Here is a 27114-nt window from a genome sequence, read left to right as displayed (position 1 = left end):
GATTTTGGTTTTGAGAGACTTTTTTTTTAACATCTTTATTGGAGTAGAATTGCTTTACAGTGGTGTGTTAGTTTCTGCTGTATAACAAAGTGAATCAGCCATACATATACATATGTTCCCCATATCTCTTCCCTCTTGCGTCTCCCTCCCACCCTCCCTATCCTACCCCTCTTGGTGGTCACAAAGCACCCGAGCTGATCTCCCTGGGCTATGCGGCTACTTCCCACTAGCTATCTATTTTACGTTTGGTAGTGTATATATGTCTGTGCCAGTCTCTCACTTCGTCCCAGCTTACCCTTTGAGAGACCTTTGGGAGGATGCTTTCAAGGGGAGTTAGAAACTGAAATTCGTGTGGGTCCTTTCTCGTTTCTCTCGGGCGCCTCCTGAAAGAAGGAACAGTGCCCGGCCGAGCTTTCTTGGTGACCTTAAACAGAAGGACCCCACCCAGCCTTTGTTTCCCAGCTCTGAGTGTTCCCGTTGATTGAGTGTCTCGTGGTGGACCATGAAGTAGGTGGGAGTGAGCATCAGGAAGTTACGCATGGTTACAAGTCATGAGCAGGTGTGTGTGTGTGTGTGTGTTCACGTGTGTGTGTGCTTTTGTTCCCCCAAATATTTCAAAATGGCTTACACGTACACACAGTCCTCAAAATAGAGATATGTGAGTGAGGAAAGTGAGGCAAAGGGAAAATAAAAGCTGTGACATGGTCTGCGGTGCACTTAATACAGGAAACGCGTGCATAGAGCCTGTGGACTTAACCTACACTTCCTGAGGGCCAGTACCGAGGGAAAACAGGTCGAGTTCTGAGTTTCACAGTGTCCACAGGATCAGAAGAAGCCAGTTGTTCTGAAGAAGCAGGGCCACCCCGAAAGCCCCGTAACCTGGCGACCACATGCAGGGGATGGAGATGCATGCTTCTAGAAAATGCCCCACGAGAATCCTTGGCTGCATCCGAATTAGGCCCGGCTCAGGGTGCCAGTGTGGCCGATGCACCGGGCAGCTCTGAGCAGGTGTGGGGCAGCCCCAGCTTCCCGCTCCCCAGAAGGCAGCAGTCTCCTCCCTCTGCATTTCGCTGCAGGTCTGCCCCGCGGGCTGAAACGTCCTCCTGCAGCAGCCCAGACCGAGCTCCCTCCTGAGCCAGGCTGCATGGCTGTACCTGAGAACCGGCCAGTGAGCTGTGGGAAGGATGCAGGCCCCCAAAGACAGGAGCCTTGGGAGGTGGGAACAAGAGCAGCTGCGGCCTTTCTTTCCCCGCTGCCTGCTTCTCCCTCGAGTCTGACCCATTCCGCTCACCTCTAGTCCATGTCTGTTTGGCTTCCACGTACATTGGTTTCCCCATCCTTGTTTTGGTTTGCTGCTACTTTCCCGCTATTTTGAGACATTTCCACCTTCTGTTCCTGCTACCAGCCATCTTAGCCTTGACATTCTCCAATCTAGGTTCCCCAGAGAAGAGTCTGGCTTGCCCAGTTCCTCTCTTTCAGCTCAGCCACTCGGGCCACCCTCAGCCAACAGATGAGTGTCTTTGGGGCAGGTGTGAGCAGTTGCACTTGTGGGTCAGGCGGCATGTATGGTACACTCCTCACCCCTGCAGGGCTGCAGAGGGCAGCAGCCCTTGGCCCGGGCTATGGATGTGGCAGGCACTCGAAACCACGTGTAACTCCCTGGACGTGTGCTTCCAGGGGCTGAGAGCCCATTGCTAACCTGCCTTTGCTTTGGGTACTTCCAGGGTAGATGTGGGGTCCCAGTCACCCCCCTGGCCGGTGCTCCCTCTAATCTACACAATGGGCTTGTGAAGGCGGATGCTTCTGGGGACTCCTGTGCAGCTTGCGCTCTGTGGATGATGGGTGACGACGGACTCTGTGAACACCCCAAACCCATGGAATTTCTCGACATCTGTTTGGGAGACCACATGCAGCTCCACCCAGGAGCACACCTGAGGGAGGCACGCGGCCGCCCTGACCCTCTCGAACCTTGCGGGGAGCAGACCTGGGCCTCTGAGCCTCCTGATACCATGAGGCAAGATGTTCATCCCAGGGGCTCCAGCCCAGAGCCCACGCACCCGGGGAGCGGCTCTTCCCAGGAGGGGGAAGGACAGAAAGCAGCGTCCCCCGGGTCACCCCGGGACAGCCATCCTCTGGGGAGCCCAAGGCAGAGCCAGAGCACGTCCACCCAGGTGGTGTTCTGGGCGGGCATCCTGCAGGCCCAGATGTGCTTCCTGGACCTGCAGGAGGAGCTAGAGAAGACAGAAGGGATCAGAGCTGAGCTGAGATGCTGCCTCCCCACGGCGTCTCCCGACCTCCCCGCTTTGCCCTCCAGCCCAGTGGGACCCCAGGACTCAGGCCTCCACCCCGGCCCACCCGTGGACGTGCACGGGGCCTCGGGGGAAGATAGCAGCGGGCCTGGAGGGGAGAACCGGAACCCGGCATGGCCGAGGGAGGGCGCGCCAGACTCGTCCCCGGAGTGGGGTCCCGAGGAGGAGAGCATATTCTTCGACAACCCTCTCTTCCTGGAGAGCCCTTCCTCGGCCCCCAGTGAGTCTGAAGCACGCTTTGCCTGGGGGTTCTCAGATCCCTGCGCAGATGTGAGGACCGGGCCCCAGAGCCCGCAGACCCTGGAGCCCTCACCCCCAGGAGGCAGCGTGCCGTGGGAGCTGGGCAGGGAGCCGGATCCGGGGGACAGCACAATGGATTCCAGCGGGCACGCCACACCGCCATTTCCTGTGCCCACCTGCACGCTGCACTCCTCCTCCTGGGCTGTGGTGGGCACCACCGAGCAGGCTCCCGCAGCACCTCCCGGCCAGGAGGAGAACGAGGTAAGCAGAGCCCTGGGAACCAACCCCAGGCTGTGCATGGGGACACGGAGGGAAGGGCCTTCCTCTGTGGTCACCAGGCCCAGAACTCTCTTCCTAGGTGCTGGGGCCTTTGGGGATCCTGGAGCAATAGAGCAGAAAGGCAGGCCCATTGTGGCCTTCAGAATTAGAGGAAATTTTACGGGCACCATCATGTCAACTGAACATGATGGCAATTAATGTTAAGGCACAGATGTCTCCCATCTCACCAGCTCCAAGGGGCTGCATGTGGACACATTGGGAGAACAGACAGCTCCTCCGGTTGCAGCGTGTTCCAGGCCAATCTCGGGCTCTCCCCCTCCCACCTCGAAGACATTCCCAACTGTAACAGGGCAGGGGTCAGCCTGCTGGGGTGACCTCTGCCCCTGGTGGGGAGATGTCTGCTTTAAGAGTCCTCTCTTTTGGGGAGAGATTTCAGCATTTTGTTACTTTTAGCTCACCATCTTTCAGTGCCTCCAGTGTCACCCGATCAGGCCCACGTGACAATGGCAGAGGTCTTGGTATCAACTAGCACACGTTGTAGGGACAAGTTATGTGAGCACATTTTTCCCAGGGAGGCCTCTGCTTAAGAGATAAGGAAACTCAAGATGGCAGAGCAGGGCTGTCACTCTCGAATCTCTGTGGTCCCAGAGGACAACGGGGAAGAGCTCATAACCAGAGCAGCTCTCTCAGCGGACCCTGAGATCAGAGGAGCTGCTGACACTGCCCAGGCCCCTCCATCCACAGGCTGGGGTCCCTGTGCAGGGCAGCTGTGCCTGGGTCCTGTGATATGCATTCTGGGGCCTGGGTGCTCTAGGGCCCCTGGAGTCTTCAGAAGGAGGCCTGGGAGCCCTGTCCTGGGAGCTGGCCATTTGCGCTCATCTGGGATGGCAGGGCCCAGCCCAGTGCCTGGGGGGCTGTCCCCCTCTCTACAGCACAGCCCCTCCTTGGGCAGATGCTGCATGAGACGGGGCCATCTGAGCAGACAGAGCAGAGAAGACTAGAAGTCAGTGAGCATGGATGAGGCCCCAAGGCTGGAAGGGTGTTGGGGAGGCCCTGGGAGCAGTTTCCCTTGGGCAAACCTCTCTCTCTTCCTTTTCTTCCCTAGACCCCTCTGGGAGACAGTCTTGCCCCTGCCCTGTCTGCAGCATCCTGTGTGGACAAAGCACTGACCTGGGAAACAGAACGTGTGGCATCTGATGCCAGCCCTGCCACATATCCTGTGCAACCTTGGGCAAGTCACTTCCCCTCTCTGGGCCTCAACTTTTCCATCTGTAAAGAAGGAACATGAAGCCAGTGATTTCCAGGGCCTAGCACCAGCACCCCTGGGATGTGGGTCCCATCTGGGGTGCCACTTCTGAACTGAGGCCCAGACCAGGGTGTGAGGTTTGGGTGGGAGGACAGCAGGGAGGGGGGGGCCCTGTATACTCATGGTCCCTCTTCCCTCCCTCTCCTCCCCCGTGCCTTCACTGCCCCCTTCACCTCTCAGTGCCTCCAGGGCTCACAGATGCGTCTGTGTCTCTCTCAACAGGCTCTGCCAAGTCCCGAGGGCTGGCAGACCAAGGAGGTTCCTTCCTGGCCCCAGGGGCCTCTTTGCCCCCAGGACACAGGTGAGATCCAATATGGGGTCTGGGAAATTGGGTGGTTGGAGGCATTGGAATCTGGAGTGGGGACAGAGAGCATTCCCCAGGGGTGTCATTAAGGGGTCCCCTTGTTTTGTGTTGGAGCCAAACAGACTTGGGCTTAAATCCTGCTTCTGCCTCTGTGACTTCCTCCGTACAATGGGTTTTAAAATACTCATCTCATTGGGCTTCCCTGGTGGCGCAGTGGTTGAGAGTCCACCTGCCGATGCAGGGGACACGGGTTCGTGCCCCGGTCCGGGAAGATCCCACATGCCGCAGAGCGGTTGGGCCCGTGAGCCGTGGCCGCTGGGCCTGCGCGTCCAGAGCCTGTGCTCCGCAAGGGGTGAGGCCACAACAGTGAGAGGCCCACGTACTGCAGAAAAAAAAAAAAAACTCATCTCATAGAGTACATGAAGAAGTGTACAAAAGTCCCAGCCTTTTGGATGCCTGGGTCTCCGTGGTTTAGCAAGCCCTGAAACCCCGGTTGCCTTGGGGCTGAAGTTCTGGGAGTCGTCTGCCCGCTGTCCCTACATGTGGTGGGTCACTGCCCGACAGGGGACAGAATGTGCAGCTCCAGGGAGGAGCCCTGGGACGGGGGAGCTGCTGGGGGTGGCAGCCCAGGCTGTTCCCCGGCTCCGCCCCTTGCCCCGTGCCAGCTTCACTCTACACTCTGCCTCAGGTGACAGGCATGCAGAGTGTGCCCAGGAGTCTGCTCCCTGCACCATGTCCCCTGGCCCCTGGGGGAGCCCAGCCTCTTCGCTGGAGCCGAGCAGCCCTGAGTCTGAGGCCAGGGGCCCCAGCCCCCGGCCCAGCCCCGTGTCCTCCCAGGAAGGCAGCCCGCAGCTCTGGAGCCACCACCCGGGCAGCATTCTTCCCACGTGGATGCTAGATACGTCAAGCCCTTCATCCCTGGAGACGGACGGCGCAGAGCCTAGCTCCCTGGAGAAGGAGAAGGCAGGAGAGGCCCCCAGCCCAGGGAGGGAAGGAAGGAGTGAAGGCCCGGCCAGGACGGCCGAGGCTGGAGCCAGCCAGCCTGACGTGCCCTTGACTTCTACAGAAGGGTGAGTGTCGTTCTAACCACCCTCTGCCTCCTAATTATACAGGCATTTAAGAATACCCGGTGTGATTCTTTTCCCATATAGGACCTTAGAAAATAGTGAGTATAGTTCCCTGTGCTATACAATAGGTCCTTGTTGTTTATCTATTTAATATATAGTAGTGTGTATCTGTTCATCCCAAACTCCTGATTTATCTCTCCCTGCCCCCCCGCAATCCTTTCCCTTTTGGTAACCATAAGTTTGTTTTCTATGTCTGTGGGTCTATTTCTGTTTTGTAAATAAATTCATTTGTATCCTTTTTTTTTTTTAGATTCCACATATAAGTGATAGCATATGATATTTGTCTTTCTCTTTCTGGCTTACTTCACTTAGTATGATAATCTCTAGGTCCATGCATATTGCTGTAAATGGCATTATTTCATTCTTTTTTTATGGCTGAGTAATATTCCATTGTGTGTGCGTGCGTGTGTGTGTGTGTATACACACATACATACCACATCTTTATCCATTCATCTGTTGATGGACATTTACGTTGTTTTCATGTCTTGGCTATTGTAAATAGTGCTGCTGTGAACATTGGGGTGCATGTATCTTTTCAAATTATGGTTTTCTCTGGGTATATGCCCAGGAGTGGGATTGCTGGATCATATGGTAACTCTAGTTTTTTAAGGAACCTCCATACTGTTCTCCTTAGCGGCTGTACCGATTTACATTCCCACTACAGTGTAGGAGGGTTCCTTTTTCTCCACACCCTCTCCAGCATTTACTATATGTACACTTTTGGATGATGGTCATTCTGACTGGAGTCAGGTGATGTGAGAAAAGCACATTGGGACTTAACATACTAATATCTATTAAGCCAGGATTATACGACTGGAGGGTCTGGTAGCACAAGAAACCAAAGAGCAGACAGTCATCCATGTGGGGCAGGACTTGAATGTGTCGAGGCAGACCCAGGGAGACGTGTCCATGGCTGGACACCAGGAGAGGACCAGGGGTGTGTGCAGCGAACCTGGCCTGACCAAGGCCATGTGCCCAGAAAAATGGGGGCCACGCTAGGCAGGTCTGGGGAGAGGGAAGGTCAGAGCTTGTGATGTGGGGATTACATGCCGCTTTGAATTTGAGGATGTGTCTGGGAGGCCCAGGGCGCTGACTCAGATCTCAGGGGAAGCTGGAGCAGCAAGGAGAGGTTTGATTGGGACCAAAGGAATGGTGGATCTTGGGGTTCATAGCAGGACTAAGGAACCCTAGAACTGGGACCAGGGGTAGGAATAGTCCAACTGGAAAACCATCCTAGATGTCCACCTGCCCCAAGGATGCTGCATGAAGGCTGTCAGCCCCTAGGATCTCTACATGGGGAAGGGGTTTTGTTGGCCAAATAGGGGTCATATGAAAGAGACCAGGGGAAACTAGTGATGGTTCAGGGCGTGGACCTAGTGTTGGACTAACTGGAAAGCTAACTCCACTCCCATCTCGAAGTCATTGGGTGATGGTGAACTCCAGGCAGTGCCAGAAACCAAAGAAGCCTCCTCCTTCAGCAGCTGGAAAGCTACACTGTCCCTGAAGAAGTTCAGACTAATCAGAAGAGTCTCTAGGTGTCTAAAAAGAGAGGGTTCGTGGGCTTCCCTGGTGGCGCAGTGGTTGAGAGTCTGCCTGCCGATACAGGGGACACGGGTTCGTGCCCCGGTCCGGGAAGATCCCACATTCCACGGAGTGGCTGGGCCCGTGAACCATGGCCGCTGAGCCTGCACGTCCGGAGCCTGTGCTCCGCAACGGGAGAGGCCACAACAGTGAGAGGCCTGCGTACCGCCAAAAAAAAAAAAAAAAAAAAAAAAAGAGAGGGTTCATGTTACCAAAAATTAAAGTTAATTCAACCCCAAATAAAAGTAAGTCTACCTAAAATGAGAACCATACTTTCATAGTAAATAATGAAAAAAGGTTTAATTGATGCTTTTCTTGGTAAATGGCACTAAATATTACATAAGTAAATTTATTTAATCTTATATTTAATACACTATAGATTAATTTTCCTGGCCTAATTTAGTGGCCCAATGAGATGTCTTTCATTCATCCTTAACTTTCACAGTGAGGTCATAAGGGTCTATTGAATTTATCATTTCATTTTATTTTTTTATTTTCGGCCGCACTGAGGTGGCATGTGGAACTTCCCCAACCAGGGATCGAACCTATGCCGCCTGCAGTGGAAGTGCGGAGTCTTAACCACTGGGACCACCAGGGAAGTCCTATTTTATTTTATTTTATTTATTTTTATTTTATTTTATTTTATATCAGCTTTATTCAGATATAATTCACATACTATACAATCCATCTGTTGAAAGTATACAATTCCATAACAATTTATATTTGCCCTGTGGGGTTTTTTTCCTCAAAGTGCCTTCCCATCTAGATCTTATTTTAGTAACAACACTCACTGACTCGGTCATTTTTGTAAAAGTATTTGAGGGCTTTGTCAGCTGATAATCTAAGTAGTTCTCTGTAGATGCGACACGCGTGTCATTATTGTTATTTTCTCCTCTTCAGTTGTTCACTGGACTAACTCTTCCCGTTCCTCACTTGTCAGTGGCTTCCCAGGTGATCCCTGGAATCTTCCAGCATCACTTTCATGGCCTTCATAAAATCCTTTTTTGGCAAGATTTGTAATTTCACTTTTCAGTTGGCTTCCATTATGTTTGCCCTGCCTTGTTGGATGTGGATGAGCCTCAGGAAGCAGTGAGAAGTTACCAGCAAAGATGCTGACCCAGTTGGGGGCAGAGACGTACATTTGTGTGAAGTGGAAAGGGCTGTCAAGTGCAGCTGAATTTTATAAGTGGGTAGTCTGTCAGTGAACATTTTCTTACTGTGATAAGTTTTCTTAGCTGTACAACTCCCTAACTGCAGTAACCTGGATGATGACCATTCCACTAATGAGGGTACCCCAATACCTGGTTGCAATGCTGCAGGGAAAACGCAAGAGTCAGGTAGAGATCGGGCTGGGTGACTTCTGAGATTCTGAGTGTTCTCTGAGTCTACCGTGAGGGTTGCTGGGGCCTGTGCACCCTCTGTAGGCACCATCCAAAGCCCCTGCTGGAAGGCCCCCGTCTATACAACAGGGCTGCCGATACAGGAAGGCAGGGGTTGGAAACCACGTGTGGCAATCCCAGCTATCACCATTCCTAAAGCTAGTCTCGCTTTCCGTTCATCCTTGCACCTTCCTTGGCTCCAGATCTAGGGGTGGAGGCTGGAGGCTGGAGCTGGGGGAGTGGATGGGGGGCAAGGAGGCATGATGGGGGGGCAGGACAGGTGAGGGACACAAGTGGCTGCTGACATCTGGGGAGGTATTCCCACCCCTCCTTGGGATGGACTAAACACCACTGGGGTCTTCAAAGGGCTGCACCTGCCACCTGAGGTGAACTCGGCTCAGAACATCCCTGTGGTTTACCTTAGGAAGTGCTGGTACCAAGCTCGGCTCCAGCCCTTGCTAGCTTTGTGTGAACACTGCCCTCTCTGGGTCGTCCTGGTGCCCAGGTCAGGCCAGGCAGGCTGTGACCCTGACTCTTCCCTGGGGGAGGCCCTGGTCCGGCTCTTCCCCGGCCACACGAGGCCCTGGAGCTCCAGCTCCTGCCCTGAGCTCTGGGCGTGGACTCTGAGCACACCCGCCCCTACGACTGACCTCAAGGACGCTTGACCCCGAGCCCCTTTGTGTCCATCCCAAGTGGGAGTCTGAGGTCACTGATGGACTTCCGCAGGCTTCCTGAGAGCCCCATGCCCCAAGCGCAGCCCCCAGAGGAAGGCCAGAGGCCGCCAGCTGGAGGCAGGCTGGAGAACGGCGTCGGGACCGACAAGGTGACCTGGAACTTGGCCTCCCGCCTCTATCGCCTGGAGGGCTTCCGGAAGTCCGAAGTGGCCGCTTACCTGCAGAAGAAGTAAGGGGCTTTGAACCTGAGCGAGGCCGAGGTCGAGTCCGGAGGGGGAGAAGCAGCCAGTGGGCTCCCTGCCCGCCCGTGTCCCTCCAGCCCCACCGCTGACCTCTCAAGCCTTCATTCCTGTCCCGTCCCCTGCACCCCTCTCCCCTTTGCCCCCAGACCCTTGCCATGCCTGCCTCTTCCTCTTAGTCACACTTGTGTCACCCTCGACCCCTGCTTAGAGCCGCCGGACCCGGCGACCTGCCTCCCCCACCCCAAACCCACGTCCCTCCCACTCAGCGTCGGATGGGTGCCAGTGCCCTCTTGGGAGCTAGGGTCCAGCCTGGCGGTGCCTTTCCCTTGATCTCACCCCGCCCCCAGCCCCTGTTGGGCCCCAGGATATGTGCAGGCCCTGGGGCCCCCAGTCCAGAACCCCAAAGCAGGCTTCATCCCCGCTTTCCCTCCACAGCAACGACTTCAGCAGGACGGTGGCTGAGAACTACCTGTCCTTCTTCCAGTTCGGAGGCCAGAGCCTGGACCGTGCGCTCCGGTAACAGCTGGGCGCCTTCTCTGGGGAGGAGGGAGGGATGGCGGGGGGCAGTGGCACCACCAGCAGGGCTGGAATCTGATTGGCCCTGAGCTCTGGGGCTGCTGGGCTCTGCCTGGACTCTGGCCCTCCTTCCAGGGGCTTCCTCCACGCCCTGGTGCTCAGTGGGGAGACCCAGGAACGGGAGCGGATCCTCTACCAGTTCTCCAAGCGCTTCTATCACTGCAACCCTGGGCTCTTCTCCTCAGTAGGTAGGGAGACGCCGGCCCTTTGGGGGGACCAAGCAGAAGGCTGGCAGGGAAGTGTCCCTAGTCTGCTTGGGGGTTCACTGGGTGGTGGCTGGTGGGAGTGTGTTTGGGGCGCGCTGGGGGCCCAGAAGCATTTGGGGGTCACCCGACCCAGGGTGGGCAGAGGAAATGCAGGAGTCCCAGTTCCAACGAGCTTTCTCTCTGGGGGGCAGACTGCGTGCATACCTTGACCTGTGCCATCATGCTGCTCAACACAGACCTGCATGGACAGGTGAGAGCCTGGGGTTCCTGGAAAAGGGGAACCGAGGCCTGGGATGGGGTCAGGGAGGGCCCTGGGGACCTGGGGAAGGTTTGGAGTAGCCGGCCGGGGGTCTTTCTGTTGGGGTCGGGCACGTGTGCCAGCAACGCCCCTCTCCACATGGCCACAGAACATCGGGAAGAGCATGAGCTGCCAGGAATTCATCACCAACCTGCACGGCCTGCAGGACGGCGGGAACTTCCCCAAGGAGGTGCTCAAGGTACGGCACGGGGGCTGCTCAGGGGCCTGGAGCCTTGCCTCTTGGTCCCAAGGGGAACGTGAGCTCACGCCTGGCTTTGCCGAAACATCCTTGAGAGGACAGGCCTTCCTTACCGAAGGGAACTAAAAGTGTGGGCCCCGGGCCAGCAGTATCAGCATCAACTTGGAACTTATTAGCTTGTGTGAATTCACAGGCCCCCCGCCCTGGACCTACTGAATCAGAATCTCAGGCTGGGCCCCTACAATGTTCTGTCATGCTTCTGGGTGATCCTTAGGCCTGTGAAGTCTGAGAAGCACTGGTTTTTGGTTCTCAGGGCAGAGCTTCAAGTGGTAAAAGTCTAGAGCTAGGATTTGGGGGCCAGAGGTTCCAGGGTTTGGATTCTAGTCTTGGGCAGCTCACTCCTTGGCCAAGGCAAGTTCCTCCAGGACGAGTGACCATGTGACAGGGTTGTTATCACAACGTGCTTAGGCCAGGGCCTGGCCCACAGTCTGCTTTCCTAAGCAGTTAGAGCATTTATTCTCTTGTCTAGTCAGTGAGCATTAATTGAACACTCACTAGGTGCCCGGTGCCCCACTAGGCGTGGCCAGGGCTACAAAAGCCAGCCAGCCACATTGATATGAGTACTCTCGGTCAGGTCATTTCAAAGTCACAGCACCTCGTTTATTCATTCACTTGCCATACACTGACTGCCCCTGTAGTCAGCTGTTCCTGTTGCGTCAGATTCCTCTGGGCAGGATGGTATGTGGGTGATGCATTTCCCCTTCAAGGGAACTAGTTCAGGCCTCGCTAAGCTCAAGTAAGGACGAGGATTGCTTCGATCATCCTTGTGCCTCTAGCTCCCAGCACAGTGCTCGGCACATGGCACATGCCCCGTACATTGCTGCATGTGTGCATGGATGCGCGGCTGCATGGGCTGCTTCCTGCTCGGGGCAGGAGGGCAGCTCCATCGGGGTGGAGGCGGCAGGCTGCAGCATGCCCGTGGTACCTCTACCAGACAGAACGCGCGCCCCACGGCCCGAGGCTCCCGGGCCCACCTGTGTGCTTCTGTTCCAGGCCCTCTACTGGTCTATCCGAAGTGAGAAGCTCGAGTGGGCCGTGTAAGTGAGACCCATCTTGCCTCCCTTCCCTCTCCCCTGCCCTCCCTCCACCCACCCACCTGAGGTGGAGAACTTGGGCCCCTGGACAGTGCTCCCCTCTGCGTGGGTGGAGCCGGAGGCGGGGCAGCGGGCCAGGGAGCACCTGAGGAGCCCGAGGTGGCCAGGGTATGGGGATGGTAGAGAGTGATGCCTTGCCTTTGGAGGAGGACTTCTCGGGGGTGGGGGTCCTGAGGTGTGGCTGCCCAGCAGGAGAGAGAGGATGGGGGTCCTGAGGTGGTGGTGGGCACCTCCTGATGGCCTCTGGCCGGTCAGCACCCCCAGCCTGATTCTCTCATGTCCAGGGATGAAGACGACGCAGCCAGGCCCGAGAAGGCCCAGCCGTCCTCCCTGGCTGGCAAGATGAGCAACCCCTTCCTCCAGCTGGCCCAGGACCCCACGGTGCCCACCTACAAGCAGGGCATCCTGGCTCGGAAGATGCATCAGGATGCGGATGGCAAGAAGAGTGAGTGTCTGCCTGCTGCCACGCGGGGGCATCTGTCTGCCCATGAACGGGGTGCGTGTGCAAGTGCCGTCCGTGCTCAGGGACACCGTGCAGAGACAGCACGGGCGGAGGACAGGCAGCCCATGTTCCTTCCTCGGTGCTGACCGTGAAGCGGGGTCTGTGTAATGGACTGGGGGTGGGGGAGGGGTGCAGAGACAAGACAGCCCTAGGGACCCCCCACCCCCGAACCCCTGTGCTAGGGTGGGAATTAGACAAGCACACCAGTGTCTGGGATAAAAGGAAGAGCTGCGCGGTGTAGGGAGGCCTCCATCGAGTATGGCGTGTGGAAGAGGGCAAGGTTTCTGGTTTTGTTTTGGGGTGGAACGTGGGGGACAGGATAGTTAAGGCTTCCGGGACGCAGTGGTCTCTGAGCTGAACCTTGGAGGAAAAGAGGGTCTGATTATTTGTAGTTGGGCAGAGGGATCCCCACCGAGAAAAGAGCACGGGGCGTGTGAAAGAGGATGGCGTGAGGCGCATTGGGCCTCATCCTGCAGACTGTTGAAGGCTCTGGAGCCGGGCAGCCACGTGACCAGAGCAGGAATGGGATCCCAGATGGGCTGGGGTACGGTGACCAGCCAGGGAACTGGCATTTGGCTGTGAGAAGCCACATGAGCAAGGGCAGGAGGTGACCGTGGGGAAGCAGGCCTTCTGCCGTAGAATCTGAGCCCCTGCGCCTCTCTGGATGGGACCAGAAAGATGTCTGAGAAGAGCTGTGCTTGTGGGGGGGGCGGGGGCGTGTGTTTGGAGTCAGGATGGTCTGTATGGGCATCGGCTTTTGTGGTTGTCTGTAAATAGTTCTGTTTTGGTGGCTAAGAGTGATTGCCCATGTGAGAGACACGGTACTGCCTGTTTGTGTGATCGGTTGTGTTTTGTCGTGTTGGTGTGCTCGGGCATGTTTCTCTACACCCTGGGGAGGGACTGGAGTTGGTGGAGGGGAAGGGGGGACAGTGTGTGTCTGAGGGTCCGGAGTGGGGGCCACCACCCACCTTTGTGTTCTGCTTCTGGGGCAGCGCCGTGGGGCAAGCGCGGCTGGAAGATGCTCCACACCGTCCTGCGAGGGATGGTCCTCTATTTCCTGAAGGTAGGAAGGGATCTGCACGCGCAGTGGGCAGCACGGGAGGATGAGCCACTGATGCACGCCTCTTTCCTGAGCCCGTGTGCCCTGTGGCAGGGAGAGGACCACGGCCTCGACGGGGAGAGCTTGCTGGGGCAGACGGTGGACGAACCGGTAGGGGTGCACCACTCGCTGGCCACTCCCGCCACCCACTACACCAAGAAGCCGCACGTCTTCCAGCTGCGCACGGCCGACTGGCGCCTCTATCTCTTCCAGGCACCGTGAGTTTTCCCGGGGGGGCTGGGAACAGGCAAGCGGCAGGGCCCCAGCTTTCCTCCCTGACCCCCTCTCATCCTCTGACGGCTGCCGGCCCCGCCCTGGGGGGGAGAGGTGCCATCCTGACCAGGCCACCTGAGATGGGCTGCTGGCCGGGGTCCGGCTACAGCTGGAAGCCGGGGCTTCCTGCTTCCGTCCCCTGCCCTTGGCCCACTTCGCCTCTGCACCACCTCTTCCCCGAAAGTCCGACTGAGCCTTTCAGTCCCAAACAGAGGATTTCAGGAAGTCACAAACACTCGATCATTTTTTGGCATTTGATATAAACTCTATTGCCTTCCCACATGTGCCTCTTTGTCCGCTGAGAAAAACCACAAGCGGGGGTCAACCACCTCGGCCGGTAGTGGACTTCTGGCTTTTGTCGGCTCTGAGTCCTGAGCTGCCTGCCGGGCTGCTGTGCAGACCACGGGAGGCTGGGGGCGGGGATAGGTGATAGCACCGGGCTCTGTGGTCCTGGGGACAGACGGCCACCTCTCCCTGCAGCACTGCCCAGGAGATGACTTCCTGGATGGCGCGCATCAACCTGGCCGCGGCCACGCACTCGGCGCCGCCCTTTCCCGCCGCGGTGGGCTCCCAGCGCAAATTCGTCCGGCCCATCCTGCCCGTGGGCCCCGCCCAGAGCTCCCTGGTACGGCCCGGGGGAGCGGCGGGAGGCCGCGCGGGAGGCGGGTGCACCCCGGAGGACTAAGAGGGAGATGAGAGGCTGTGCAGCTGGCCTAGGAAAAGTTGGGGGGGGAGGGGGAGGGATGGGCTGAACACCTGGGCCCAGGAACGGAGGCGGGGGGCGGGGGTGTGGGGGGATTCTTGGGCTGCCCACCTGGGCCCGGAACGGAGGGGGAGGGCTTGGAGCAGCTTCCCCCACTGTCTGCCGCTCCCAGGAGGAGCAGCATCGATCCCACGAGAGCTGCCTGGATGCTGCCTCCGACGACCTGCTGGATCTGCAGAGAAACTTACCGGAGCGGCGGGGCCGCAGCCGAGAGCTGGAGGACTACCGCTTGCGGAAGGAGTACCTGGAGTACGAGGTGAGGTGCCGGCGCCTCACCTTCCTCCTGGACCCTCTGCCGCCCTCTCGTGGCCATGGCCGTCCCTGCAGCCTTGGCTCAGGGCAGGGGGAGGTGCTCCTGTGAGAACACGGGGTGCTGTGTGCACACGCGTGCGCAACTTGTGTGTGTCCGTGTGCACTCGGGCCGCTTCTCCTCTTGTCGTGGGGGCACATAGCAGCTGCTTGTCTGGAAACACTCTTAGGGAATGTTACTTTCATATATGTTGTAGTTTTTGTTTTTCGGTACGCGGGCCTCTCACTGTTGTGGCCTCTCCCGTTGCGGAGCACAGGCTCCGGACGCGCAGGCTCAGCGGCCATGGCTCACGGGCCCAGCCGCTCCGCGGCACGTGGGATCTTCCCGGACCGGGGCACGAACCCGTGTCCCCTGCATCGGCAGGCGGACTCCCAGCCACTGCGCCACCAGGGAAGCCCTCATACATGTTTTTTCTCCCAGGAGTATTTTTGGCTTTTCCTACATTGAGGGGAAATCTATATTTTAACAATTATTTCTCCTAATACCTACCTAATAATAATAATAGGCAGTATTTCTGAAGCTTGCATTGCATGGATTATCTTATTATCTAACCACTCTGGGGGTAGGGGCAGTATCCTCGTTTTACAGATGAGGAAACTGAGGCACAGAAAGATTAAGCGACTCGTCCAAACCTGATACATTTTCAAGAGACTCCAGTTACATCCGTGCCTCGTGTATGGTCGTAACTAAGGAATGACCTTTATTAGCTCTCTGGTCGATGCTGAAATATGTTTTCCCACCCTGCACCCACCCTGCACCCAAATTCAGGAGGAGGGTAGGCGAGGGGCAGTGTGGGAACAGAAGGGGTCAGAGGCCACCCAGGGGCAGAGAGGGGAGGAGGGAGCGTCAGTGTCACCTCCTGGCTGTGCCCACCGGCCCTCACACTACCCTCTCCCGTTCTTTCTGGCTTATCCCTTGGGCGCGCTGGCTGCATCCATGGCTGTGAGCACGCCACTTCCCAGAGGCCCCGGCGTGTGGCCGATAGGACCCAGCTCTGCATGCAGCCTTCCAGCCTCTCCCTACCACTTTCTGACCAGCTGGGACCTTTAGCAAGGCCCACCCCTCCCTAGGCCTCACTTTCCTCTTTACAAAGCAGAGCAGTGACTCCCACCCAGCCTCCCAGGGCTGGGATGAGGACCCAGCAGGCTGGAGGGTGGGAAAGCACTAGGTAAACTGGGAACTGTATCCGAAGGATGCTAGTTACAGAGGCCCAAGGAGTGTTAAACAGATGAGGGTAGTTAGCGTCATACTCTCCAGATGCCAACTGTTGAAACAACACCACACAGACCCAATTAGGGTTGAGTACAGATGGGCGCTGTTTGTGTGCAGTGCTGCACAGATCTCGGGCCTAGTGGGCTACGGATCTTTTAGTGTCTCAGCGATGTATCGTGCTCCAGAGATGTCAGTTACAGCACTACACGGTGTTGGCTGTTAGACCAGGGCTGGACTTACAGGTGTAACTATAAAACACTCAGGGAATGGCAGGGTCTGCAGATACGATTGCTCAAGCAGATGCTAGCCTTTGGCCCGGCGCTCTTTCTGCAGGAGTCTTTATCTCCATAGCATCATTCACATGTGAGCTGTCTGTCCCTCACGATCCCAGCCCCCTCCCGACCTGGAGCCAGGGTGGTGCTAAGGCGGCGGGGCCCGTGTGTTGCAGAAAACCCGTTACGAGACCTACCTGCAGCTGCTGGTGGCCCGTCTGCACTGCCCGTCGGATGACCTGGACCTGTGGGAGGAACAGCTGGGGAAGGAGGCTGCAGGCCCGCAGGGGTCCAAGCCCAGCCTGAAGAAGTCCCACTCCAGCCCGTCCCTGCACCAGGATGAGGCCCCCACCACGGCCAAGGTCAAGCGCAACGTCTCAGAGCGCAGAACCTACCGAAAGATCATCCCCAAGCGGAACCGCAATCAGCTGTGAAGCGGGTGCCCCCTCCCCGACTCTGCCCCCTCGGCCTGGGCTGGACGTGGGATGAAGCCCCGAGGAAGAGCCTTGTCTCAGCGGGTGCATCATGGTGATGAGGCCCCGCCCCTCCCCCCGCTGAAGGATAGCCTTGCTTCCCTGTGGTCCTCCTTCCCTCCCCCGTACACAGGAGTTTTCCCAATACTGCTGCCCCCACCCCTGGCTGCTCCCGAGGGCGATGAGAGGTCAGGAACTTGGCTCCGCTCCCAGCTCATCCCATGTCACCCTCCATCCCTTCAGAAGCCACAGCGGACACCTTTCCCAGGCCTGCGGGCAGCTCAGTGCTTATTTGAGAGTCAGAGTACTCGGGGACCCCCGGCCTCCGGGGCAGAGGCTGGGGCAGCAGAGCCCTCTGGGCAGACAAGCTAGGGGAGCCGCAGCCCTGAGGGTGGTCTTGCTCTGGGAATCAGGTGGCCTGCTGGGAGAGGTCCTGGGAGACCCCAACCAGGCCCCGCCCACTGGGGGGACAGCCTTCTGGGTAGGGGCAGGGATGCGGCGTGTTCAGGGGCTCAGTGAGGCTGACCCTGGGGCCCCTGCCTTTGTCTCGTCTCCCACACATCACCCACTCGCAGTGGGCAAACGAGAGAGGCCCTGCCTTCCACGGCCGATTGCTGACCATCAGAGCAGAGCCAATGGCAGTCAGTGAGCGCCGGAAGGGTGGCGGCCTCCAGAGCTCAGTGGAGAGCCCTGGAACGAGGGGCCTTTGCCTCCCCAGAGCAGGGAAGGAGTTCTCTCCGGGTTCAGACCCTAGGGAGGCTGAGGGTAAGAGGTGGCGCATCCGCATCCGCTGGGGGCTCTGGAGAGTTCGGGGGAGGGGTGGGTGGAGGCCTGGCTCCCTTCCCTGAACGCTCCATGCCCGAGGGGCTCCAGGACGCTCCCGGACCCCTCGCCTGGCCCAGCCTGCTCCCAGGGGCCTTTGCCACCCTGCCTGGGAAGTCCCCTTGTGCTCCATCGGGCCGGCTCCCAGCTGGGCTGTTCTCTGGGGGAGGTTCCGGGCACTCACGGACCTGAGGCTCTGCCTGTGGGAAGGAGGCTGGGCTGCAGGGGCAGCCACCATTGTCTCTGTTCAGCCAAGTGTGCGAGCAGGCGGCCCGCCAAGAGGGGCCTCTCCACTGCCTGCCTGCTGGCTGACGCACGGCCCCTCCGGCCTTCCTGCCGGCCCTGTCCTCCGCTTCATGCTTGTGACCAGCCTGGAACTCCACCAGGTGGGGCTGGCACTTGGGGGCCACGACGGGTGTCTGGCCAGGGCCCAGGGCCGGGCCACACACCCAAAGCGTGCACAATAAATGCCAACAAAGAAGGAGGTGTGTACGAGTGTAGGGGGAGGGGAGGGTCAGCCAGTTCCGGGCAGCTGGGGCCACCTGCAGGGTGGCAGGCCGCATCCCCCTTGCCGTGTGTGCGTGCATGTCTGTGTGCGTGTGCATGTCTGTGGGCGTGTATGTAGCACACTGAGCATGCGCAGGAGTCACATATGTAGGCTGTCACAGCTGGAGGGGACCTCGGAATCATTTAGTTATCCACTCATGTGTTCATTCTTTCATTTCACAAGTAATATTAACTACCTTTTATGGGCCAGTACTATGGGCTTCAAACATGGATTAAGCGCATCCCTGGCCTCCAGGAGATGACCATCCTGCTCTCTGGTTTCCAGTTGGCAGCACAGAGACACGCTGGAGACATTCCCATCCTACACCCAGGGATTCAGATACAGTAGATCTGGGTCAGGGGCACCAATAGGTATTTTTAAGACTCCCTGGGCAACTCTGCTGTGCAGCGGCAGTTAACAGCCACGGCACAGTCCGGTCGTCTCATTTGATTGAGGTGGGAGCCTAGCGCCAGGTGGATGTGACTTGGCCCGGGAGTGATGCTCACAGGCTGAATGGCCGTGAGTGGGTTATTTGACCTCACTGACCTGTATGCTTAGTTCTAAAACCCGAATAAAAGGCAGAGGTTTGTTTGCAGGTGTGCATGTGTGTCACATTTCCATGCTTCTTTGCTCTTGTAAAACTGGCATCTCCCTTTCCCCCCGGGCATGTGAGGCCTTCAGAGCCAAGTGACCGTGGCCGCCGGGTCCCGCTCTGGGCAGTGCTGCCCTGGCCCCGGTTGGCCTGGAGGCCTGGGGAGGTGGAGATGGGTTGTTGGGCTGTGGTTATGACATGTGACCACCAGGGGGCGGGCTTGCATCTTCCAAGCCTGGGCGGCCCAGTTGTCCAGCCACAGCTGTGCTCCTGGAAGAACAGGAAGTTAGGGCGCCCCCCGGGCCTTCCCCCCTGCCCCGCCCCCTCACCAGAACCAGGCCCTTCCACTTCCCCAAACCCACAGTGGCCCAGCCAGGCCTCCCACCATCTGGGGAGGTCTGATCCAAGCAAAGGGTTGGGACTTTGACATCTTCCTGCAGATGGAGAGGAAGAAGTTTCTGGAACCTTATGGGGACAGCCTAGAACTCCCTACAGAACTGTCCCAAGGAACCTACAAAAATGGAAACCAAATGAGCACCCAGTCCCAGTCCTGGGTGTGGAACGGATCAAACCCCACGGGCCTAGACTCGCCTCGTGTCCACCCTACTCTGCTTTCCCACTCAGCCCTGGGTTGGTCCGTATCTTTGCAGGAGGAGGGCATGGGCACAGGTTCTTGGTGAGCAGCTCAGACTCCATAAGGCTGGCTGAAGCTTGCCCTCAGTTCCTCCTTTCCCACCTAGGGAGCTCAGCTAACCAGGAGGTACCCCAGATGTAACCTCTTCCTGGTCTCTCAGCATCTCTGCTCCGTCTGGCTTTCTGCTGAAGACATTCATTTGTTTGTTGTTTGCCAGGCACCAGGGAGGAGTTAAGATCACTAGGGCCTGAGGCCTGGGTCCTTTCCTCTGGGGGCTCTAAGTCAGATGGAAACAAGTGGGGCGTGTCCTGCTCGGCAGGAGCTGGGCTGGAGGGTTGAGGTGGGATAGAGTGAGAGACACACGGTGGTCAGGGTGGGCCGAAGCTGGATCGTAAAGGACCTGGTGTGCAGCCCAGGAGGGTGGGTTTCGAGCAGAAGAGTGACGGGCTCATGGCTTGGGAGATAGTCTGAGAGTTTGGCTTTAAGAAGAGGGAATGACTTGAGTAAGTGAGCCTAGAATAGGGTAGATTATGGCCTGGAGATGGTTTATACTATGCATGCAAGTTTTCTGTAAGTCTAAAATAAAAAGGGACGGGGGGAGAGAATGCCCTGGAACCTTGGGACAACCTGGCTATCCACATCTGGCCACATCCCTCTCCCTTCCCCCGATCCCCCAACTTGCTTGCTGCCCGTACTTAGGGGGTTTCCTGAATGCCACACTCTGTGTGAGGGCTCCTTTCCACTGCCCCCTCTGCCAACACCTTTGCCTCCAGCTATCCTGCATCTATCTGGCCCCTATCTCTACCTGTTCCCTGCCTTCTGAGGAAGCGTTGCTCCGTGCATTCCTGGAACTGACCGCCACCCCCTCGTGCCCACAGCCCTCCCCCTCCCCGTGTCCTGCCTACTCTGACCTCGCTCTCAGGGGTCCCATCTGGGTTTTCGGCCTATGCTTTACCCCTTCATTATCTTGCCTCGAAAACAACTTGAGGTATCGCCATCATGAGGAAAAAGAAAAGCCTGCACTTGACCGTCTGCTGCCTGTAGCCGAGATCCACGGATGTGTGGTCTTTGCCAGCCCTTTCCCTCCCTCCCCTGGTCCCGTTCACACCTGGCACGTTGGCCTCCAGCCACTGCTCCCCACTTAGGACCCTCAGTCATCAAATCCAAAGTCTTCCCAGCTCCTCACCTCTCAGCGACCTTTGGCCCCATCTGCCCCCTGATCTGTGGAACCTGCCAAGGCCCAGTGTGATCTGGCCAGTTTGTTAGCTTCTTGTGCTTCCGTTTGCTTCTCTATAAAATGGGGATAATAGCACTACTTACCTCACAGAGTCCCTGTGAAGATTAAGTGAAATTATGCACGTAAACAGCTCAGAACAATGCCTGGCACAGAAGGAAAGCCTGTTAGCTATTAGTACCGGCCTTGCTGGCCTTCCTCAGGCACCCTCCCGCCTCTGGACTCCGGTTCACATTCTGCCCTCAAACGTGGGGTCCTGCTCCGAGGCTGGGCCTCTGCACTCAGCTCTCCCTCTGCCTGGACTTTGCAAGTGACAGACGTAAACTCACATGGGCTTTAGCAGAATAGGACATCGTTTGGCTCCAGTAACTGGACAGTCTGTGTCCAGGTCGGGCTCCACACTGAGCCAGGAATCTGTTTTTCTCTTGTTCTTCTCCCAGGCCTAGGAGGGCAGGGGCAACCCTCACGGTACCGAGGTGGCCCCAAGAGCTCCCAAGACTCCCTCTTCTTGGTACAAATCTAGTGCGCAGAGAATGTCTGCTCGTTGGAAATTTCAAACTCAAGTCCAGGGTAGGGTCTTTTTTTTTTTTTTTTTTTGCGGTACGTGGGCCTCTCACTGTTGTGGCCTCTCCCGTTGCGGAGCACAGGCTCCGGACGCGCAGGCTCAGTAGTTGTGGCTCACAGGCCCAGCCGCTCCGCGGCACATGGGATCTTCCCGGACCGGGGCACGAACCCGTGTCCCCTGCATCGGCAGGCGGACTCTCAACCACTGCGCCACCAGGGAAGCCCCAGGGTAGGGTCTCTTTGAGCAGCATACCTTGGGCCATGTGCCCACCTCTGAGCCAATCACTAGAGGCCTCCTTCCGAGATGGGGGTGGGGTGTGGAGGCAATGCCACCCAAAGGATGGGGGGGACCAGCTGCTGAGAAATTCGGAGTGCTAGCACTGGGAAGAGGCAAAATCCATTGCCGTCCACCTGCCACCTCCCCCGTGAAGCCTTCCTTGACTCTTTCTCCCACCGTTATTCCCTATCACATCAAAGCCTAACTTTCTACACCCCTCCCCTGCCCTCCCCTCCCCTCCTGTCTTTCCTGTCTCTTTGCTCCCAGTAGAACATAAACCTCCCAAGGGCGGGAACAGGGCTGGTTGTTTTCCATTGTATCCCAGGGCCTGACTCCTGGTGTTGAAAAAGGGAAATCTCAAAACCTTATCCTCCCTGGGCTTCCGGTACTCCATGTTCTCCTGGTTCGTCTTCTACTTTCTTGCATGTTCTCTTCTGTCTTTCCTCCGCTTGTAACCTCCCCCTGGCCCAGCCTGAACTCAGCCTTTTCCCAAGGGGGGGACTCTCAGAGATCTCAGCCGGCTGACTACAGGGCCGTCGGTTTAGCTTCTGGGAAAAGCCTCCAAATCTAAGCTTTCAGTCCTGATCTTTGCTCTGAATTTCAGACCTGGAGTTCTGTCTGCAGGACGTGGTCCTTCAACAAATCCTCGTGGAAGTGGTAACTTTCTGTACAGATGTTACTCATTACACGGCAGAGTGAACTTAGGATCATCTCCCCTAAACCTGTCCCCAGCTGACTCCCCTTTTCTATGAATGATTCTGTGACAGGTCGTCCATTGCTTTGAAAGACAACATACCAGGATGATGAGGAGATGTGAGCCAGATGGGCCTTTGCTTCACCTTGGGTGTCAGGTAGAAGCTTCTGATTTTCTGGATCTCTTTGTCCCCATCTGGTGTGACACAGGCAGGGTGGGGAGGAAGTCCACGCACAGAGAGGCGCTGACTCCCTCACTGAGCGAATGAGGCCTGGTCAGTGACCGTGACAACCCTTTCACCTGGCCGCCAAGGGACTCCAGGCCGATTTGCAGCTCAGGTGCAGCCACTCAGGACCCGCTCTTCCACCCGTTCTTTATTTTCTGTGCTCCCGATGCTTTCTTTCTTATTTGTATTTCACTAATTTATGGCATGCATTTCCTGTGAGCTGTCTCAAATCCTCTCTGGAACAAGGTGGGAATACATTAATATTTAAAATAAAATAAACAAAATGTCAGCCTGTGTGTGTGTCTTAGGCTGGAAATTCCTTAAGGGCAGGGACCATGTCTGTTTATATAGCACCTGGCACGGTGTCAAATTGAGGCTTAACAAATGCATTTTGATGAGGACGATTGAAAGAAGCTGCCGGCACGAAGATACAGAAGTTTGGATCTCACCCTCGGGCCAAACCTCATCCAAACCCCCTTTTTGCAAGCGGTAACCTTCCTCAGGCCCCAGCCAAATCCTCACCCTGCTCCTGACCATCCAGGCTCCTTTCCGTCACCGCTGCCGGTCCGGACTCCCCGTAACTAACCCCATCCTCGCCCACACTCCGCTCTCACGAATGCTCCCCTTTTTCCCCAGTCACCCCTCACTCGGGTCTTCACCCCAACACGCCCAGCCCACCCTTCGACCCTTTCACCCCGTGCCCCAGCCCCGCGGGCCCAGGCTGGGCAGCAGCGTGTGGTGCTAGGAGATGCCACCGGCTGAGTGTTTCAGGTGCCAAGGCACGCGTAGGGACCTCCAGCCAGGCGGGGACCTGGAAGAGGGAGGGGAGGGGTTGAGGTGCTTCAAACCTCCAGATGCAGCAGTTAAAAAGAGGACAGGGGCAATGATCCTTCAAATTGCCACATCTGTATAATCTGCCTTTTATTTTCTGCTTCATGAAGTTTTATTCCCCATTATTTATTCACCTCCCCCTCCTCCCCTCCCCCACCCCTGCTCCTCCTTTAGCAGGCGACATGCTCAGATGGGCCCCGAGCCTTGGCCTGGGTCTCCGCCCCACCCCCGCCCGGCTGCTGGGAGAAGGCACCTGGTCCCCCTCCGATGACGCCCTCTCCTCTCCCCATCGTTGTGTTTCAGCCCCTAAATGCCCCTCCCTCCCTCCTCCAAGGAGAGCTTGGTGGAAATGTGCATGGGGGAAGGGGTCTCAGAGGTGAGGTCTGTCCCCAAGTCCCCGGTCCCCGTAACCACCCCGAGCCGGAGCTTACGGCCGGGAAGGACCCAGGAGATGGAGATGTCGACCTCACAGCCAGGTGGTGTCTCCCCGCCACGCGCCACCCGCCCGCCTCCTCTCCCGGGCCTCTTCCCCACCCTCTCTACCCAGGACCCTCTTCATCGTCCCTTCCCTCCAGTTCTTGGACCTGTGGTCAGCGTGCAGGGGGTTACTGAGATGGGAAGGAGGCGGACCAGCCAGGGCTGCAGGGAAATGAGCTTTTAGAGGCCCTGAGCATCCCCTCACACACACCCCCTGCACCCCGCTCCCACTGTAGGAACAAAGATGCAGCTCAGAGAATGACCCGGGCCATCGGGTTCTAGTTAGTCATGGGGGGCGGGGGAGGCAGGCGTGCAGTGGCTGCAGTGGGGTGTGAGGGCGTTTGGGAAAGGGCGCTTACGTTGTGAGCCTCCTCGACGTTGAGTCTTCTTGCCTAGCGCCCTCCTTAGCTGTCCGTGGGTCACAGAAGCTCAGGACAATAGCCCTCGTTCAGGCCCGAGGTTGAGGGTTTGCAGTCAGTGTTCTTAGAGGCTTCTTCTTGAAGAAGCTATGGAGGCTCAAGAAAGGCCTGGGAGGGGCATGAGGGATTTTGCAAATCTTACCTGAAACCGGACAGCACTTTGTAACACCTCTCTTTTGGCTTTCATCCCTTTCCCATCTTGCTCTATACCGACTTTTATAAAAGTCTCATTTTTTTTTTTTTTTTTTTTTTTGCCGTACGTGGGCCTCTCACTGCTGTGGCCTCTCCCGTTGCGGAGCACAGGCTCCGGACGCGCAGGCTCGGTGGCCATGGCTCACGGGCCCAGCCGCTCCGGGGCATGTGGGATCTTCCCGGACCGGGTCACGAACCGGTGTCCCTGCATCGGCAGGCGGACTCTCAACCACTGTGCCACCAGGGAAGCCCAAAAGTCTCAGTTTTAAAATAAAAGCTCTGAAGTTTCTTGGTTTTATTTCGGGTGACGGCGGTGGTGGTATAATCCCGTCCAGTTCATCTTGTTTTCTTCTAGGTGCCTACCACAGGGTCTGGCACAGAACAGGTGGTTTATGAACTATTTCTGAATGAACGAATGAATCAATGAATGTGAGAACTATGCCTTCTCAGGCCCCAGACTGTATTAACTGTGGCTAATTCACTTCACTCAGGTTTCTGATTTCTGTCCCAGCCTGGAATCTTCTGGAAGCCTGGCTTTAGTCCCGCCAGCTGAGGCAGGACCCCAGGGCCCCGGGTGGGTGGGCGACCAGAAACCAATCCCCACCCCCAACCCCAAACAGAGACCAGATTCCGCATATGGAAATATGGTGTTTGCCTGATGGAAAATTACCAGGGGAATTTGGGAGAAAGAGGGCTTCATACCTGAACCAGTCAGATGAGTCCCGTAATGCCTTTCACTGCCCAGGTGACTACTGAATCACGGTGTGACGGCTGGACATCATTCTGGCCCGAGCCACGCATTTTACGGCCAAGGAAGCTGAGGATTTCCCTGGGGTTGCCAACCGGGAGGCAACCAGGGTGGGGACACAGCCCCACACCCAGGCCTGAGCTCTGGAGCAACGCTGTCCCCCAGGGGAGTAAACAGAGGTGTTAAGATAACCATAAGTGACAGCTCCAGTGACACCACAACCTCAGCCCCTAGACTGGCTGGCCAGCAGGCCCTTTCCCTCGTCGTCATCATCCGCAAAGAGGGCGGCTCTGGGGAGGGCGCAGCTGTACTTTCTACAAGTAAAACCTCAGTCCTCACCGCGGCCAAGAGGCCTTGCCCCGCTTCCTTCTTTCTTACCCTCTTCTCTTTCTCTTTCTTCCCTTTGGTGGAGAAGTAAGTTTCCATTCAGACCGAGCTCACCCGTATTGATGAGCAATGTCTTTGCCGCAGCAAGGTCCCCTGGGGAGGCATGTGGGCGGGCTGGGGGATGCTCTCTGGGCCGGGCCCACGGGGGTGCACTCCTCTCCCCAGGGGGTGTATGGGGGGAACCAACGTTGCCCACAGCTCGGGGCCTCCACTCAGGGCCCCCAGGAGGCAGGAGCAGGAAAATCGGGGCCTGATGGCAGTGGAAGGGTGGGCTGGAGGGGAATGCGAGTTCCCAGGCCTGGGCTGTTCGGGAAGCTAAGTAACGCCCTCCTCCCTGTAAAAAGCAAACACATCTAAAACAAACGAAAAGATTTATTTGTAAATGAAAGCGGTTCTCATTCAAGGCCGGCCCCGGGAGGGAGTCGAGGCAGCAGTCGGGCTGTGTGTGTGTGATTGTGCGCGCACGCACGTGTGGGCTTGGGCTCCCGTTACACGGGGGGAGGACGCCTTGGCTGGAGAGGAGGGGGAGGAGAGGTGGGGAGTCTCAGAGGAGGGGGGACCGGGAGGCGCGGTGGGGGGAAGGGAGTTGGCTTCATGCTGGTACTAGTTTGATTTATCCCTAATGAGTTCTCAGCACATGGCTGCTCCCGGCTCACTCCGGGGGCCAGCGCGGCCTCCCATGGGCCCCAGCCCGCCCCCGACTTCAGAACAGACGCCACTCACTCAGAAAAGAGCCAATTTCCACACTGCACAGTCTGCTTCACTCAAGGGGAAATCACATTTCCCTGGGAGAGCCGGAGGCAGCGCTTCACTCCCCAGCCTGGCCGGCTGCCACCGGGTACAGATGCCGAGGAGCTGGGCCCTGACCTCCCTTCTCCCCCAGAACAAAGCCCCACTTCCCCCAGCCCTCGCCCCAAATCTCAGGGCAGCCTCTCAGCAGCTGGGGCTTAGCCTTTGCCGCTCAGTGAGAGAAGGAGGAAGGGTGACGTCCAGGGGAGGATGCTGCCCGGGCGGGGACCGGCCTTGCCTGCTTCCTCCAGCTTTGTCCAGGAAGCCAGGCACCTGGTTTGGTTTGAGGGGCTTAGAGATGTGGCGATGGGGTTGCTGGTGGTGTGTGGGGGTGCATGCGCTCGAGCAGGGAGCAGTAGGAGTCGGGATCTGCCATCAGGAGATGAGGACCTCCAGCATCCGTGTCCCGAGAGCCCCCAAGAGCCAGAGGAAGAGAATGAAGTAATGAGAAGAGTAAGAAACCGGAAGGGATGGAAGGAGGGAGAAATGCTTCCAGCCTTTCCTGAGCAGACCCGGGGAAAGTCTAAGCCCTCCCGAACGTTCACTGCAGACACAAAGGTCTCTCAAAGGAATAATTGCTTCGGACTCAGCAGAAGAGGGCCTGGAATAAGAAATTAAAAGAGGTGGGAAAAGGAAAGAGAAAGGTGCGAGGGAACCGGGATGCTTTCATCACAATCACAGCGGGCGGCTGCGGGTAGCAGGCTGGGTCACTCCCTGTCTGCGGGTGTCACACAAACTGAGGCAGAGGAACAATCAGACCCCTGCCTGCGGTGGAAATGCTTTATGACCCTAAAAGTTGGAGAAGGGGCGGCCTGCGGGGACATTAAGGGTCAAGGATGGAGGCTCCCCCAGCACTCCCCTCCAGCCCCAGAGCTCCTTCCCGGCCTGCAGGCTGACCTCTGG

General features: G+C 57.4%; 1 protein-coding gene across 1 annotated transcript; it reads left to right on the top strand.

The window, feature by feature from the left end:
* The first annotated feature begins 1820 nt into the window (after positions 1-1820).
* On the top strand, positions 1821-18742 carry PSD4 (pleckstrin and Sec7 domain containing 4). The gene is made up of 16 exons (XM_079721158.1): positions 1821-2810; positions 3934-4059; positions 4357-4435; positions 5127-5508; positions 9252-9428; positions 9877-9957; positions 10093-10205; positions 10415-10473; positions 10631-10720; positions 11774-11817; positions 12159-12319; positions 13369-13439; positions 13530-13693; positions 14229-14373; positions 14624-14767; positions 16482-18742. Exons 1-16 carry the CDS (start codon positions 1836-1838, stop codon positions 16737-16739), a joined length of 3069 nt encoding a protein of 1022 aa, XP_079577284.1. The 5' UTR covers positions 1821-1835; the 3' UTR covers positions 16740-18742.
* The last annotated feature ends 8372 nt before the right edge of the window (positions 18743-27114 follow it).

This window comes from Hyperoodon ampullatus (genome assembly GCF_949752795.1).
Source record: "Hyperoodon ampullatus genome assembly, chromosome: 15".
Lineage (NCBI taxonomy): Eukaryota > Metazoa > Chordata > Mammalia > Artiodactyla > Ziphiidae > Hyperoodon > Hyperoodon ampullatus.
This window is presented reverse-complemented; position numbering and strand designations above follow the sequence as displayed.

Bases quoted from the DNA above. Each gene is read 5' to 3' on its own strand.
- PSD4 (XM_079721158.1), top strand. From the start codon at position 1,836: ATGATGGGTGACGACGGACTCTGTGAACACCCCAAACCCATGGAATTT. The intron at 4,060-4,356 runs GCAAGTCACTTC...CTCTCTCAACAG, and splicing joins CATATCCTGTGCAACCTTGG to GCTCTGCCAAGTCCCGAGGG. The intron at 5,509-9,251 runs GTGAGTGTCGTT...GGACTTCCGCAG, and splicing joins CCCTTGACTTCTACAGAAGG to GCTTCCTGAGAGCCCCATGC.